The 15575-nt window shown below is 49.1% G+C and overlaps 1 protein-coding gene across 5 annotated transcripts in view; it reads left to right on the forward strand.

Moving 5' to 3' along the window:
• Positions 1-2275: 2275 nt before the first annotated feature.
• Mybl2 (myeloblastosis oncogene-like 2) overlaps positions 2276-15575 on the forward strand; it is a 30362-nt gene continuing 17062 nt past the window's right edge. The window contains exons 1-5 of one of the 5 annotated variants that reach the window (XM_006498875.4): positions 2276-2797; positions 7450-7543; positions 9473-9544; positions 10406-10498; positions 12229-12449. In XM_006498875.4, the coding sequence (XP_006498938.1) occupies positions 2778-2797; positions 7450-7543; positions 9473-9544; positions 10406-10498; positions 12229-12449 (500 nt within the window). In that variant the 5' untranslated portion in view covers positions 2276-2777. The remainder of the gene's footprint in view (positions 2798-7449; positions 7544-9472; positions 9545-10405; positions 10499-12228; positions 12450-15575) is intronic. The other 4 variants (XM_006498876.4, XM_006498873.4, XM_006498878.4 and 1 more) reach the window with 4 other exon arrangements.

Consider the following 15575-nt stretch of genomic DNA (forward strand, 5'->3'; position numbering starts at 1 on the left):
AACTTTGTGTCCTTCTTGTTGCTAGGCCAAGAGTATTTTAACAAGATTTGATCTTTGTCTTCTTGACAAAGGAATAGCCTTGATTTGGAAGCCCAGGACAGATAATTGAATGGCTAAATGACTAGAGCCTTTCCTTCCCAAGAAGGTACTTCCAGGCCCCCTCCCCCAATGCAATTCTGTTATCCGTTCTGAGCCGAGAGACCACTCCCAGGTTTGACTGCCCCGGGATTCTAGGAATGCTCTCCCCAGGGGTTATGTGTTGACTTGCTGATAACTAGAGGACACACTGGTGGAGGTCACCAGATTCCTTGTGACACTGGAGTGACCTTGCTGCCCCAACCCTGATCTCCAGGCTCCTCTAGCTCTGGTGTCCTGTTTAACTGGCTCCAGTTTCTGGTCCCATGTGGACTCCGCATCTGCTCTCTGCATTTTGCCTCAGGCACTTACCTTGTGCAAATTTCTAGGCCCTGCTTTTGCTCACAAGGAGATTGGTAATCTGAGGGAGTGTGTGTGCAGCCTGCGGAGCAGCTTCTTGGACTTCAGAGGGCAAGTGTGAAGACAGGTAAAGGCAGAATATAATCATAGGACCAGCAGAAAGGCTACAGGGGTTGAGTAAGGCATGTAGGGTGGCCTAGGTCTACCCTCAGCAACAAAAGCCACCTAACAGTGATATAATACTTATATGTGCCTTATACATATTCATGTACTTGTATTGCTTAGAGTTAAAGGTTTGTACACAGTACCCCAAAATAAAGTGTAGGAGAAAATAATCTCCCACTTCTCCAACATGCTTTGACCTGGTTATTCTGCAGGGACTATAGACAAGGAAATAACTTTGCAAGGCAGTCCTTTTGTAAAAGAAATTTACATTTGTAAAGGAAATCTGCGTTAGCCTGCATTCTGTACTAGGAACCGGCTGATGCCTATATCTTTCTTTTAACTGGGAGACTTTTATCTGCATGACAAGACCACCTGTTTGCCACATAATTCCTTTCCTTATCCCTAGTTAGCTTGTGTCACCACCATTCCTACAGAAGTCCTTGGACCTCATTCCTTTTTGTACCCCAGGAAGCTTCAAACGTCTGAGCCTTTGTATGATGTCATTATTTTACAGGACTCCAATGGATATGCAAGTAATTAAACCTGAGTTTCCTCCCGTTAATCTATTTCCTATCCATTTAATTTGCAAACAAGCCAAAGATGCTAGGAGGAAAGCCATTTGCCCTTTCCTTACCCCTTTCCTTACTATAAACTCTAGAACTACAGTTTGGGGAAGTCAGTGCCTCAGTTTCTCCATCTGCTATCGGGTAATACAAGCATATAACTCATTGGGTTGTTATGAAGATCAAAGGTTTCTATGAACTGTTTTTGTAGGTGAGGAAGCAGGCATGGAGAAGTTTGATAATTTGAGATAATGGAACTAGGGAAAGGTAGGCTGGGAATCACCCCCGAGGAGATCTCACTGTAAAGCACACTAGCCGTGAAGAGCAGCGATCCACATGAACTCCTTTGAAGGGAGAGGGGTGGGGGGAAGCCTTGAATTAAGCCAGGTGAAAACTTGTAGCTTTCAAGTCTTCATCCTTCTGTAGTAAATGAAGTTTTCGGAGTTGTACTGTCTAAAAGGGGCCAGCAGTTTTTGGAAAGAGATCTGAGGCCTGAGCCTAAAGGGCATTTGGCTGGGGTTCTTCCAGGCTCCTATCCTTTCAGGGAGTCCCAGTAAGATGACACTCAGTTTTTAGGTAGTAAATGACAACCTGAAAGAGACAACCCTTGCCATCAGAAATTGAACGTAAGCCAACAAGCCTTCCCCCTGGGCTTAATACATTTCCTAGGAAAGGCTGCTGGGATCCCAGAATGCTCACAGTTCAGCAGAGGAAATGCGCACAAATGCAAGCAGATGGGCAGGAGACCCCAGTCGGGGAAGATGTGGGGAGTTCCTGGTCCAAATACGGCCCAAGCAAAAGCTGCAAGACTTAATTTCGCCTCTCTGTGTCTTGGCGTGGTGATCTGGAAGGCCGTTACTAAATGGAGTTACAAAGATTTAACCCGGACAGAAGAGAGGTTTAAGTTTGGTGAGAGAAATGTTGGGATTTTGAGCTGGGTCTCTCTGAGGCAGCTGAAGAAGCAAGAGGCTTGCAAAGGAAAAGATACAAACCCAGTCAAAGGGAGCATGGGGGCTCTAGGGATAGTGGCTTGGACCGTCCCAAGCAGTGACAATTTGGGCGGGAAGTTTCTCCTATTCAGTTCTTCCAGTCTTTGCTATGTGTGTGGCTCGGGGTCTATCTAAGATTCACACAGAGCCAGGCCTCGCGCCTCATTGAATCCCTAAGGTAGGTGTATCTGGACACAGTAGATTGCCAACTAACAGAGCATCTGCCCGCTTGCACATTCGGTTTCTGCCCTCCGGTAAACCACTCCCCTCTTCCCCATGCTTGGGCTCCGCCCCTACAGTAGGCCCCTCCTAGGGTTCTGGCGCGCGGGCTCCGCCCCTCGTGTCTTGTACGCTTCGCCCCTTCCGTATGCTCCGCCCCTGCGCTCGCGCGCCAGGGCCGGGCGGCGCCGACGCACTTGGCGGGAGATAGGAAAGTGGTTCTGTGCGCTCCCTAGGCAGCTGCAGTTCCTGGGAACGTGCGACCAGACCTGCAGACACGCTGACGCCTGAGAGCACCGCCTGGGGCCCGGAGCGGCTCGAGCAGCCTGAGTCCTGACCCCGGCCCGGCTCCCGCTCCGGGCTCGGCCGGCGGGCGTAAGGGTGCGGCGGGGTCCGGGCCGGGGGGATGTCTCGGCGGACGCGCTGGTGAGAGGCTGCGGGCGCGCTGGGGTCCTCTCCCTTCTCCTTGGGTCGGCAAGCGTGAGATGGGGATCCCCGGGAGAAATGCACCCTGCGCCGCCCGATGCAGGGGCGCGCGCCACGTTAAGAGGCTATCGGGACCCCCTCGCTCGGTTCCTGGGCCTCCTGGGCCCGGGAGTCTGAAAGCGCGGGTTCCCCCTCTAGACCGGGTCCCAGCCCTGGGTGAGGTCCATCATCTCCCGCCTAATTGCAGGGTGGGGAAGGAAGGCTGTCGCTCGCGGTGTCAGCTGGAGGCCCATTACTGGGTAGGGAGAATGTCTCCCCTTGTCGCAGCGAGTGGAAGGCAGAAGCCTGGGAGACACTTGTCGATCAAGAGTGGCTCGAATTTGCTGGCGTTCCTTTCTTGTTAGCATTCCGGGAAGCACAAAGCCCCTGGGCCCTCCGCGGGATGCGAGACGGGGAATTCGTTGTCTCATGGGGTTTCGGCGGCCGGTTCGGTTTGGTTTCAGAAGCCTTCTTCCTGTCCCACGCTAGTTTTGGGCAGTTGGGGATGAGTAAAGACTATTGGTGTGCAACGAGACTGCTCTGCTAGCAGCCTCTGAGCCAAAGGCAGGAACTGGGTTTCCCTCTTAGTTCCCTAGAGGTTAGGTGGCTGGGTCAAGTCTGGACTTTTGGGACACCTGTGTATCTGGGGCCTAATCGCGGGGCTTTCCAGCCTTTCTAAGGCGTGGGATAATTGGGTTCTGCTGTGTTCCTTCTGGGTCTTTCCAATTCAGAACGCCTTTCCACCGTCTTCAGATGGCCGAACCTGGCCTAGGATGAAGATAAGGCACAGAGATGCCTGCTTGCTTACTTGCAGAGTTCTTCGTGGCTGGGTTGGGTATTGGTTTGGTCTGTGGGTGCTGATCAGGGTGGCTTCCCATGCCCCGGTGTCTAGGACAGTTCAGTGCCCAGGAAGGGCATCTGGAAGTACTAATCCCAGAGCCCCGGGCTTATCTGAGGGTCTCTTTTGTGAAGTGTGGACTCTGTGCCCCTGCATCCTCACGAGCCTTTCTCTGCCACATGGTGTGACTCCCTGTACCCCAGTGGCCCACTTCCCTCTTGGCCTCTGACTCACCTTTCCCTGGAGCATAGCCCAGAACGTACAAGGGCAAGAGAAAGGGTATGTGTATATACAAAAGTGTGACTTTTCTTTAAACAGCACACTGGCCTCTGCTTTTCATGCTACGGTTCCTAGGGAGGTTAGGGTGTAAAAATGTGGAGCTTGGTGTGACATAATCGTTGTCGGCCTCACTTTTCCCGTCTGTTAAATGGAGCCCTTGAGAATGCGCAAGAAGGTGTGTGACTGATGGATACTCCCATCTGTTTAATAGTGTGACCATGCCGGGTAGCAGCAACACATGTCTTTAATCACAGCACTCAGGCAGGTGAATCTCTTCAGTATACAGGACAGCATGGTTTGCAGAGTGAGTTCCAGGGCAGCCAAGGCAACATAGAGATACCTATCTCAAAGGACCCCCGCCCTCCAAATACTGTCACTATTACACAGCACTGAGGCTTCAGGCTCTCTTACACAGAGCCTTTTCCCTAGGACACCGGCTGAGCTTCTAATAGAATCTGGGCCTCGTGCTGGGTTTTGGAGAAGCAAACTCAACTGATAATGTTTAGTAGATTTTGCCTCCTGCTTTACAATGGTAGGTGGGGCGTGCATTGGGTCAGCACTGACAATACAAATCTGCTTTCTGGATTCTGTGACGCGTATTGCTAGGCTTAGGAACTTCTTTTCGTTTTCGTCGGGATTTTTTTTTAGAATTGTTTCGTAGGCAGCATCTTTGCAAGTATCCATTCATTCACAAATCCACTCCTTCCCTGGGCAAATATTTCTTTAGGCCTTTTCTGTGCCAAATTCCAGGATGTGAAGTTGGAGCTGACCTTTGTGGGTGAAGTCAAGAGCAGAGGTTGGGGCTGAGGGCTGGACCTGGCTTTCCAGAGTGCTTGTATGTGTGTAGGAGTGACAGGGAGGGAGGCTGTGCTGAGTGTGAGGGAAGACAGGGAGGGCTGTGCAGACACCAACGCTGCACACTTGTGGGCACAAAGTGTGGCTCGTCTTGCTCGTTTGGAAATCTCTACTCTTCCCAGTTACATATGACTGACTAACCTTTCGTATTTGCTCGAGGTGACCGAGTGCAGGTCCCGGGGAAGGATTAACCAAGTTCTGTGAAAAACTGGTTGTTTGCCTTTCTCCCTTAGTTATGTATCTGTGGGTGGTTTTGTGCACTTGCGTGTAGGTGCCCACAGAGGCCAGAGTGGCTGGACCCTTCTGGAGCTGGGAGGTTGTGGGAAGGGTGCTGGAGGCTGAATTTAGGTCCTCATCAAGGGCAGTATGTTCCTTAGTGGAGCCAGCTCTCCAGTCCCTAACTAGCATTCATAGTGTGATCTCCTTCCTCAAACCATCAAACTAGGCAATAGGATTTTGATAGCAGGTAAAATATTCCATGTTAGCCAGGTGATAGTGGTGCGTGCCTTTAAACCCAGCAGGGAGGCAGAGACAGGCCGATCTCTGAGTCTACGATTGAGTTCCAGGATAGCTACGGCTACACAGAGAAACTTTGTCTTGAAAAACAAACAAAAACAACGAAAACTTCCATGTTAGTTTTTTTTTTTTTTAAAGCCTCCAGACATCAAATAATTGTATTCTGAGTTTTATGCTCTCCCTTAATTGTGCCCACGTGCAGTCAAGAATTGGAAAGAATGAACAAAGTTAGGCTTGGTGTGGTGGAATAGGCCTTTAATCCAGATAAAAAGAAAGGAAAACCTTGGGCTGGAGAGGTGGCTCAGTGGTGAAGAGCACTGACTGCTCTTCTAAAGGTCCTGAGTTCAATTCCCTGCTACCACGTGGTGGCTCACAACCATCTGAAATGCAATGCCCTCTTTAGTGGATTTGAAGGAAGTAACAGTGTACTCACATAAAATAAATGCATTTTTTTTAAGTTAAAAAAAAGAATGGAAAACGTTGTTGAGGACAAACTTAAGATGCTTGCAGTGTTGCATGTTTGATGACAGGTTATCCTTTTATTTTTAAAGATTTATTTATTCATTAATATATGTAAGTGCACTGTAGCTGTCTTCAGACACCAAAAGAGGGCGTCAGATCTCATTACAGATGGTTGTGAGCCACCATGTGGTTGCTGGGATTTGAACTCTGGACCTTCAGAAGAGCAGTCGGGTGATCTTACCCACTGAGCCATCTCACCAGCCCGACAGGTTATCTTTAAAGCATCCAGTGCCAGGGACTAGAGAGATACCCAGTGTAAGTTTGTTACTGAGAAGAAAAAAAGTGGGAATATGGTTTTGGATATCATTTTTTTGTCTGTTTTGAGACCGGTCTGTCTCTAGCTCCTTGAATTTGCAGCGGATCTGTCTCAGCCTCCAGAGCGGTGGGGTTATAGACCTATACAAATATGGCCCCGTCGAATACCACTGTCTTTGTGAAGAATTTGGGTTTTGTATTTGTGGTGAGGTGGAGGTTAGAAGCCGCTTTGTGTATGCTGGGTGATTTTTTTTTTTTAATCCCAAAAATAAAGCTACAAAAAAGAAAATAAAGCCAGGCATGGTGGCCTAAGTTTATAATTGCAATTTATAATAGCAGAGATTAAGGTAGAATTACCTTGCCAGGCAGTGGTGACGCACGCCTTTTTAATCTCAGCACTTGGAAGGCAGAGGCAGGCGGATTTCTGAGCTCCAGGACAGCCAGGGCTATACAGAAAAACCCTGTCTCAAAAAAGGGTAGAATTACCTTGATTTCAAGGCCAGCCTTCATAACAGGACTCTGCCTCAACAAATTAAAAACAAGAGTGTAAGCTTCATCCGGGCAGATGGCTCAGCAAGGGAAAGGTGCTGGTGTGCACACACAGACATACCAATAAATACATGTGATTTTTAAAGTCCATAAACCCAGTTCATTGAGAAGAAAACAAAGCAGAGGCTGGGCCATGCCTTGATTACCAGCACTGGCAGTAAGATCCGAGTTTGGGTGGGAGACAGAGGCAGGCGGATTTCTGAGTTCGAGGTGGAACTGGAGCTGAGTGTGGTGGCACACGCTTTTACTCACAGCACAGGGGCCAGCCTCTTTTCTTTTCTTTCTTTCTTTCTTTCTTTTTTTTTTTTTTTTTTCGAGACAGGGTTTCTCTGTGTAGCCCTAGCTGTCCTGGAACTCACTCTGTAGACCAGGCTGGCCTCAAACTCAGAAATCGGCCTGCCTCTGCCTCCCGAGAGCTTGCTGGGATTAAAGGCGTGGTGGTGCACTACCACGCCCTGCTAAGGGGCCAGCCTCTTTTACACAGCAAGTTCTTGGACAGCCAGGAGAGAGATACTACTTAGAGAGACTGCCTCCAAAAGGAAGCAAAAAACAGAAGGTAAAATTCTACCTATATTTTTTGGCTTGAATTAGGATGACCTTGAACTCTTCTGCCACTCGAGTGCTGGGTCACCAGTATGCGCTGCCACACCCAGCCTGTGTCTACCTTTGTACAAGTAGAAAAGAAAGGCCTGCCTTGCCCCAAACCTCCCTGTAGTTGCCTTGCCCCTGGCCACACGCTACCATCCCCAGGTACAGGTGTGTAAACAGACCGTCCGTGACCTTTCCCTTGCTTCCACAGCGAGGATCTGGATGAGTTACACTACCAGGACGTGGACTCAGACCTCCTGGAGCAGAGAGACAACAGATGTAAGGTTAAATGGACCCACGAGGAGGTGAGCCTCGCCGCTGTTCTGCGGGGGACTGAGGAGGAGGGGGAGTACGGCCCCAAGGGTGGAGGCTGGTCAGCCAGCTGCCGGTCTGATGTCTCCATCAGTGAAAAGGCTGGTTGGCCATCTACTGCTCCTTACCTCTTCAGAGCATGCTCGGGTTCTAAGGTCTGAGGATTGGGGGTTATTCAGTCAGTCCTCAGACCTCGGGACCTCAATCTCTCATGTGCTTCTTCTTGCCCTCTCTCCTAGTGTGTTCTCTGCTGTTACAGCCTAATTCCAGAGGCTAGGTAGCTTATCAGGAGTACAGGTTTACTCATCTAATTGGAAGGCATGCTCCTTACCTATGGGGGACTGTGTGTTCCCAGGCAGCGTGGAGCTTCACGCTGCTAAGAGGGATTCGCAAGAGGCAGTGCCAAACTGGCTTAAGTAACAGACTTACTCTCAGGATGCTAACGCACCGCATGTGTTGATGATATATACTGAGGGCAGAGTCTGTGATTTAAACCCCCTCCAACCCTCCTCGGGATACCTCCTCATACAGCACAGAGGAGATGAAATTTAGACATGGCGAGGGGCGGGGCATTTGGCCAAGTAATGTTGACTGCCAGGAAGCTAAATCTGTATCCTTGTATTTTAAATATGTTACTTTTTATTTAAAAAAAAATTTAAAACAAAATAATTGTATTATTATTTTATATGTATGGGTATTTTTGCCTGCACCACTTGTGTGCCTGGTGGCAGAAGAGGGGGCCAGGTCGTCTGGAGCTGGAGTTACAGATGGTTGTAAGCTGCAATGTGGGTGCTGAGATGAACCTATAAAAGAATACCCAGTGCTCTTAACCACTGAGCTAGCTCTCCATCCCCTTTAATTAACTTTCTGTATTATTTTTGGATGAGAGAGAACTGGTGTGTGCTGTTTTTCTTTGTGTGTGTGTGTGTGTTTGTTTGTTTGTTTGTTTTTAACACGTGTGTGTGTGTGTGTGTGTGTGTGTGAGAGAGAGAGAGAGAGAGAGAGAGAGAGAGAGAGAATGCTTGCTCATGCGAATACCTTGGGGTCAGTTCTCTCCCATTGGGTCCTAGGGATTGAACTCGGGTTGTCAGGCTTAGCAAGTACCTCTATCCGTTGAGCAATCTCTTTGGCCTTTTTTTGTTTTGAGACAGGGTTTCTCATGTCTGCTGGGCGGACCTCCCCAAGTGTTGCAAAGCTGAGGCTGAGCTTGAGTTTCTCACTGTCCTGTAGTAGGTGCTGGAGAGAACACAGTTATCTAGGCAAGCAAGCAAGCAAGCAAGCAAGCAAGCTCTGTAGCGGCTCAGCTGCACTGCCAGCCCTCAGTGCCAAAACCAATGGTTCCTTTGTGGGGTTTGGTTGGTTTGCTTTGACTTCAGGTGGATCTCTAGAATGCTAGCTAGTTGTATACTTTAGGATCGCCTCTGTCTCCAACACAGAGGAATATATGGAGAGCCCTTGTTTGGCTGTTGTTTTCTGAAACTTTCCCACTCTGTGGCTGCTCTTGGATACTTTATAACAAGCACATTGAACCTTGAACATCTGCTGCCTCTAAGTACCTAAGTCAGTCCTACTGGCCTATCTATCACCATCATCCTCTCCAGCCATAGCCTCTTCCCTCCCTTCTCCCCAGTTTAGCTATCTCTTATTTTAAAACTGCCCTGCCTGAAGAAGAGGCGGTCACTGTAGCTCCCAGTTTATCCTCCAGCACAGACCGGCTCCACTTCTGTTTGCCTGAGGCTTTGATTGGCATCTGCCTCCCTTCAAGCAGTTTTGTGGCTTCCTGCTACCGCAACTAACACACTTGGCACTTAGTAGGCCCTCAGTTCCTGAGAAATGTATGAATATGACTGCTATCATAGCGTCTGTAAGACTCTCCATACATGTGAGCTAAACCAAGCCTTGTGTCTTTCTTGCATTGGCAGGACGAGCAGTTGAGGGCCCTGGTGAGGCAGTTTGGACAGCAAGACTGGAAGTTCTTGGCCAGTCACTTTCCTGTGAGTATTGCCTCCCCCAGAGCAAGGGTTCTGGGTGGCCCCTTGTGAGTGCTGTCTAGAAAGCTTAGCATAGGTGAGCTGAGGCTGGGAGGCCAGGCTTCCTGCACAGGCCTTGGGGAGGTGGAGGCTGGTGGATCTCTTGAGTTCCAGGCTAGCCTAGTCTACAGAGTGAGTTGCTAGACAGCCAGGAATACACAGAGAAATCTTGTAGTCAAACCAATTTATGCTTATTCCTGACTAGTTTACGTACGAATAAACTAGACTTGGACTATGGTAATTTTATTTGGCTTTGACAATTACTGGGGGGGGGTCACCTCTAATCTACTCTCCTGACTGCTGGTCTGGCTACCTCCCCAGCCCTGTGCCCCAGATACTTCCTGTTTCTCCTGGCCACGTGCTTATGGCACCTCTCCTCTCTTAGAGGCTTCTTCTCCCCTCCTCCTCCCTCTCTCTTCCTTTCCTTCTCCCCCCCCCTTCCCCTCCCTTCCTCCCCCTCCCCTCCCCCTCTCCCTGGTCTTTCCTCCTCCAACCAGGTGACTCCAAACCCACCCACCTCTAGTCCCTCCAGTAATTGGCTCCAGCCAATTTTATTTAACCAATAATTGTAAATCAAGGAACAAGGTTTGCACAACAAAAGCTGGTAAACTGGAGAAGTTAGCATTATAATAGCAGTAGACCTAACCTCGACCAACCCCTGTCAGTCTGAAAAACCAAAAAGAAAAGACACCAATCAAATAAAACAAAATAAGAAAGCACCCAGGAACCGGATCTCACATGGCTGCCTAAGGTGCTTGTACCCTGCCCCCTGAGCTCGGGGCTCAACCAGAGTTCAATCTTGTCCCAGCATTCTTTCTGTTCTAGAACCGCACAGACCAGCAATGCCAGTACCGGTGGCTGAGGGTTTTGAATCCCGACCTTGTTAAGGGACCATGGACCAAAGAGGAAGATCAAAAGGTAAGTGCTGGCTGGCAAAGGGGCAGCACACACAGTGGGCTTGCAGTGAGTCTGAGCATCCCTGTACCATCCAACAACTTCAGGGACTTGTGCGTGGATGTGTGTTGTGTGAGAGGCCAGCTTTGTAGTTCTGCTGGTCCCATAGTCATGCTATAGCATAAGCTGACCTAGGGTACTCCTCAAACCCCAGCCTTCTGAGTGCCAGGCTGAGCGGCTACCTCGCCCCATGGATTATCCAGACAGCTGTTTGTTGTTGGGGTTTGTTTTTCGAGATAGGGTTTCTCCATGTGGCCTTGGCTGGCCTGAAACTCACAGAAATCCACCTGCCTCTCATATTCTCCCTCGGCCTCCCAAGTGCCAGGAACCACCACTATCCAGTGAAACTACCCAGCTTTTAACTGGTAACCATGCCTGCCACTAGGGCAAGGATAGGTAATGAATGGGTGGTCCACATAAGAGGCTTGCTTAGCCAGTGGCAGCGGCCATTGAGGCTATGATAATGTGATAGTCACAGTGATAAAGGTTATACCACACAACCATAAAACTGAGATGCCTGGTTTTCAGGTGCGTCACACGAATCCTATTGTACGTTGGGCAAAGCTCCTCTGCCCCTGAGCTACACCTCCCTCTAGTCCCTTCTCTAGGGTTTTTTTTTTTTTTTTTTCTTTTTGAAGCAGGGTCTCTCATATAGCTTGGGTTAGCCTCAGACTTGCTGTGTAGCCAAAGCTCACCTTAAACTCCTGCTCCTCCTATCTTACCTCCCATGTGGATTACAGGAGTTTGCCACACTTGACATTTCAATGCCTTGTTCCCATAGTCCTCTGAGGTGGGTCAATCAAGGCACAGAGAAGGGTTGACATCCCCCAAACTCTGACCCAGGGTTGCTTTTGTGGTGTTTCTTGGTAGAGTGCTGTGTAGCCCTGGTGTTAACTCTTAAAGTGCTGCTTCGCCTTGGCAGGCACAGCACCCAAAAACAGCAGGAGATAAAGGCACTGATCATTGTAGATGAACACTCAACATCCAAACGAAGTATTACTGAAAAAGGATGACATCCTAGCAAACCCGATGTGGTGGTGCACTTCTGTAATCAGCACTGGGGAGGGGAGGGCAGGGGTCTAAGGAGTTTAAAGCCATCCTATTCTGCAGCGTGAGACCCTGTCTCAATTTTTTTTTTTTAAACTATACAGAAATGAAATAGAATATTTCCACACAAAATTCCTTTTTCCATAAGTACTCTCCCTTGGTTTTGCCTCTGTGCAGTGAGAACATGTGTGTATCAGAAATCAAGAGGGGAGCCTGGCCTGGGTGGTGGTGGCCAATGCAGGAGGCAGGCAGATCTCTGTGAGTTCCAGGACAGCCAGGGGGGCTAAACCTGGAGAAACCCTGTCAGGAAAAGCCTAAACTGACAAGAATTGAGGCGTGAGGCGGGGCCCAGCACTGGTGGCTCTGACTGTTACTGTTTATGTCCTGAGCAAGAGAACCTTACTAAGAGGTGATGGAAGACTGAAATCTAGGTCTAGTTAGTCATGACTTGAGGCTGTACAGTCTCCTGGTTTGATGTCCACAGAAGTGCTGGAGGGACAGGCATTATCATGTCCTATAGTATGGTTGGGGCTGACCTCATAGGCTTTTGTAGCTCTATAAACTCTGCAAAGCGAGGCCCACTGGATATCTAGATGCTTGAGTGAAGGCGATGCAGGGGCTGGTCCCTCACTGATGTTCCCTTTAAGGTCATTGAGTTGGTCAAGAAGTATGGCACCAAACAGTGGACGCTGATAGCCAAGCACCTGAAGGGCCGGCTGGGGAAGCAGTGCCGTGAGCGCTGGCACAACCACCTCAACCCCGAGGTGAAGAAGTCATGCTGGACCGAGGAGGAAGACAGGATAATCTGTGAGGCCCATAAAGTCCTGGGTAACCGCTGGGCTGAGATCGCCAAGATGCTACCAGGGAGGTGAGCTATCTCCTGGTAGGTGGGTATAAGTAAGCAGGGTGCTGTTCCAGGAGGTGGGCTATCACCTGGTAGGTGGGTGTAAGCAAGGTGCTGTTCCAGGAGGTGGGCTATCTCCTGGTAGGTGGGTATAAGTAAGCAGGGTGCTGTTCCAGGAGGTGGGCTATCACCTGGTAGGTGGGTGCAAGCAGGGTGCTGTTCCAGGAGGTGCGGCCCATATTTGTAATAAAGGAGTGTCTCAGAGTACTGTGAGCAGCCCTCTATGTTCTTTAACATTCAGCCAGCCAGGTCTTATAGAGACATGCATTAAAAGGAAGTAGGCCCCCCCAGGAATGGCCTGTCTAAAGAGACAGCACCAGGAAGTCTGGTTGTACCCTATTAGAAGGAATATAATAGAAACACCACTTCCTGTCCCCAGACCCGTGTTGAACCCAAGCTGACTTAGAACTCAGGACCTTGGCTTCACAAGTGATATGGATGTGGGTGTGTACCACCATGCCTGACCAGTCTCTGTATTAAGTATATTCTACTTAAAAGTGGTGTTTTTTGTTTTTTGTTTTTTTTTTTTAATGTGTATGAGTGTTTTGCCTACTTGTACCATGTAAATACCTGAGGCCAGAGGGAGGGTGTTGGATGCCCTAGGACTAGAATTACAGTTGTGAGCTGGTCTGTGGGTGCTGGGAATCGAATCAAGATCCTCTGGAAGAGTGGTTGCTGTTGTTACTTGCTGGGTCGCCTGTCTCCTCATCCCCTGTGATAGTTTCTGCCGTCGAGGATGTGGCTTTCTGAGACTCGGACCTTCCTTACCCCCCAGTGCCCACATTATATCCTGTTGTTTTTCGTTTCCTTTCTGTTGCTTTTCTTCGTCAAAAGCAAGTTGGAGAGGGAAGAGTTTACTTGGCTTGCACTTCCAGGTCACAGTTAATCATTGAGGGGTAAGGCAAGAACTTGAAACCAGAACCAAGGAGGGGACCCTGCTTGCTGGCTGCTTCCTATCCTAGCTCACTTGCACGCTCATAGTTAGCAAACTGTTTTGGAGACAGGGTCCTGACATGGCCCTCACTATCCTGGAGCTGTGCTGGCTAGGCTGGCCTTGATCTCGCGGAAAGCCACCTGCCTCTGCCTCTCAAGTGCTGGGATGAAAGGTGTGCATCACCACCTCCCAGCTGACTCCTATGTCATTAGTTAAAGTGAGCTAGATGTTGGTCCAGGTGCTAGTGGTGCATGTATGTCTTTTTCCCCCAGCACCTGGGAGGCAGAGGCAGGGCAGGGCATCTCTGAGCTCAAGGCCAGCCTGGGCTACATAGAGAGAGACCCTGTCCCAAGGACCAAAAAAGAAGCTAACTCTAGGATATTATTAAAGTTTAAGAGAAAAACATAGCTCAGGGTAGGTGGAAGTTCCAGCAGCACCCACCAGGAGATGGAGAGCCATGCCTTTTTTTTTTTTTTGGTTTTTCGAGACAGGGTTTCTCTGTGTAGCTCTGGCTGTCCTGGAACTCACTCTGTAGACCAGGCTGGCCTCGATCTCAGAAATCTGCCTGCCTCTGCCTCCCTAGTGCTGGGATTAAAGGTGTGCGCTACCACACCCAGCAAAGCCATGCCTTTTTAAGTTAGTCACGGAATAAAAGTAGCTTATTAAGAAAGATAAAAGCCGGGCAGTGGTGGCACACACCTTTAATACCAGTGCTTGGGAGACAGAGGCAGACAGATCTCTGAGTTAGAGGCCAGCCTGGTCTACAGTTCCCAGGTAGCCAGAGGACACACAGAGAAACCCTCTTGAAAAACAGAGGGGGAAGGAGAGAGAGAACCAGGGTTGGAGAGACGGCTCAGCAGAGCATGCTGCTCTGTGAAGACCTGAGATCGGTTCCTGGCAGCTATGTGGTGACTCTCAGCCCTCTGCAACTCACTTCAGGGATCCTCTGTCCTCTTCTGGCCGCTGCACACCCTGCGAGTGTTTGGTCCCCTCGATAACGCATGCAGATGGATCCTTTGTGCTTGTGGCTGCTGCCGCTGCCCTGTTGTGAAGTTGCATGTCTTTGACCTTGTCTGTTAGAATGAATCCTTCCCCCTTTCTGTCTGTCTGTCTGTCTGTCTTCCAGTTTACTTCCTTGTTTCAATGGAACACACCCTTCATTAGCATCCTGAGCTCAGTCTTCCATTTTATCTTCCAATTAATAGATGACTTAAGTAGCTGAAGAGCTTGAAAGTAGTTTTTGTTCAGAATATTGACAGCATTGTGGTATCTTTATCTTTTCCTGTTCTCTTTGATTTCACTTTCTGGGAAATTTCTTGTTTTGTTTTTTGAGGGGTTTTTTGTTTGTTTGTTTTTTTGTAATTTTGACTAAGAAGTTTTGCTTTCTAGCCAGGCATTGCTTTCTAGCTGGGCATGGCACGCCTTTAATCCCAGCACTCGGGAGGCAGAGGCAGGCAGATTTCTGAGTTCGAAGCCAGCCTGGTCTACAGAGTGAGTTCCAGGACAGCCAGGGCTACACAGAGAAACCTTGTCTCGTAAAACAAACAAAACAAAACAAAACAACAACAACAAAAAAGTAGTAGTTTTGCTGTCTAAACTCTCCTATTGTATGTTTGTTTGCAACTGCTAGAAGGACCAAAAGACAAAGCTCCCTTCTGTGCCTGTTTGTCTGGTGCAGTGATTCCCAGCCTCCGGGCCATGACCCCTTTTGAAGGTCAAATGACACACAGATTTTTATGCAACAATCACAACAGTAGCAAAGCTACCATTAGAAAGTAGCATGAAAGTAATTTTAAGGTTAGGGTCCCCACAGCATTAGGAAAGTTGAGAAGCACTGGCCGTGGGTCTCTCTTTTTGCTCACCCATCCATACTGGTTAGTGCAGGAGTGCTGATCTGCAGATGCCCCTTGAGTTAGGAAGCAGTCAGGGAACTTGGTTTGGAACCATGCACACTGGCTGAGCTTATCAGCTGGTGACCTTCAGTGCTTATCTGCTGGTGGCCTTTACTACCATTGTTATTCATAGGCCCTTTGGGAGGACATTTTAAGAACTATACCTTTGCTCTGGAGTTAGTCATTTTCCCAGAGGCAGATAATTCCTTTAATAAGACTTGCCTGGGCCCCCAGGGTAGGTAGAAGGGGTCTGGGGATCCCACC

This window comes from Mus musculus, chromosome 2 (genome assembly GCF_000001635.26).
Source record: "Mus musculus strain C57BL/6J chromosome 2, GRCm38.p6 C57BL/6J".
In the NCBI taxonomy this organism is placed as follows: Eukaryota; Metazoa; Chordata; class Mammalia; order Rodentia; family Muridae; genus Mus; species Mus musculus.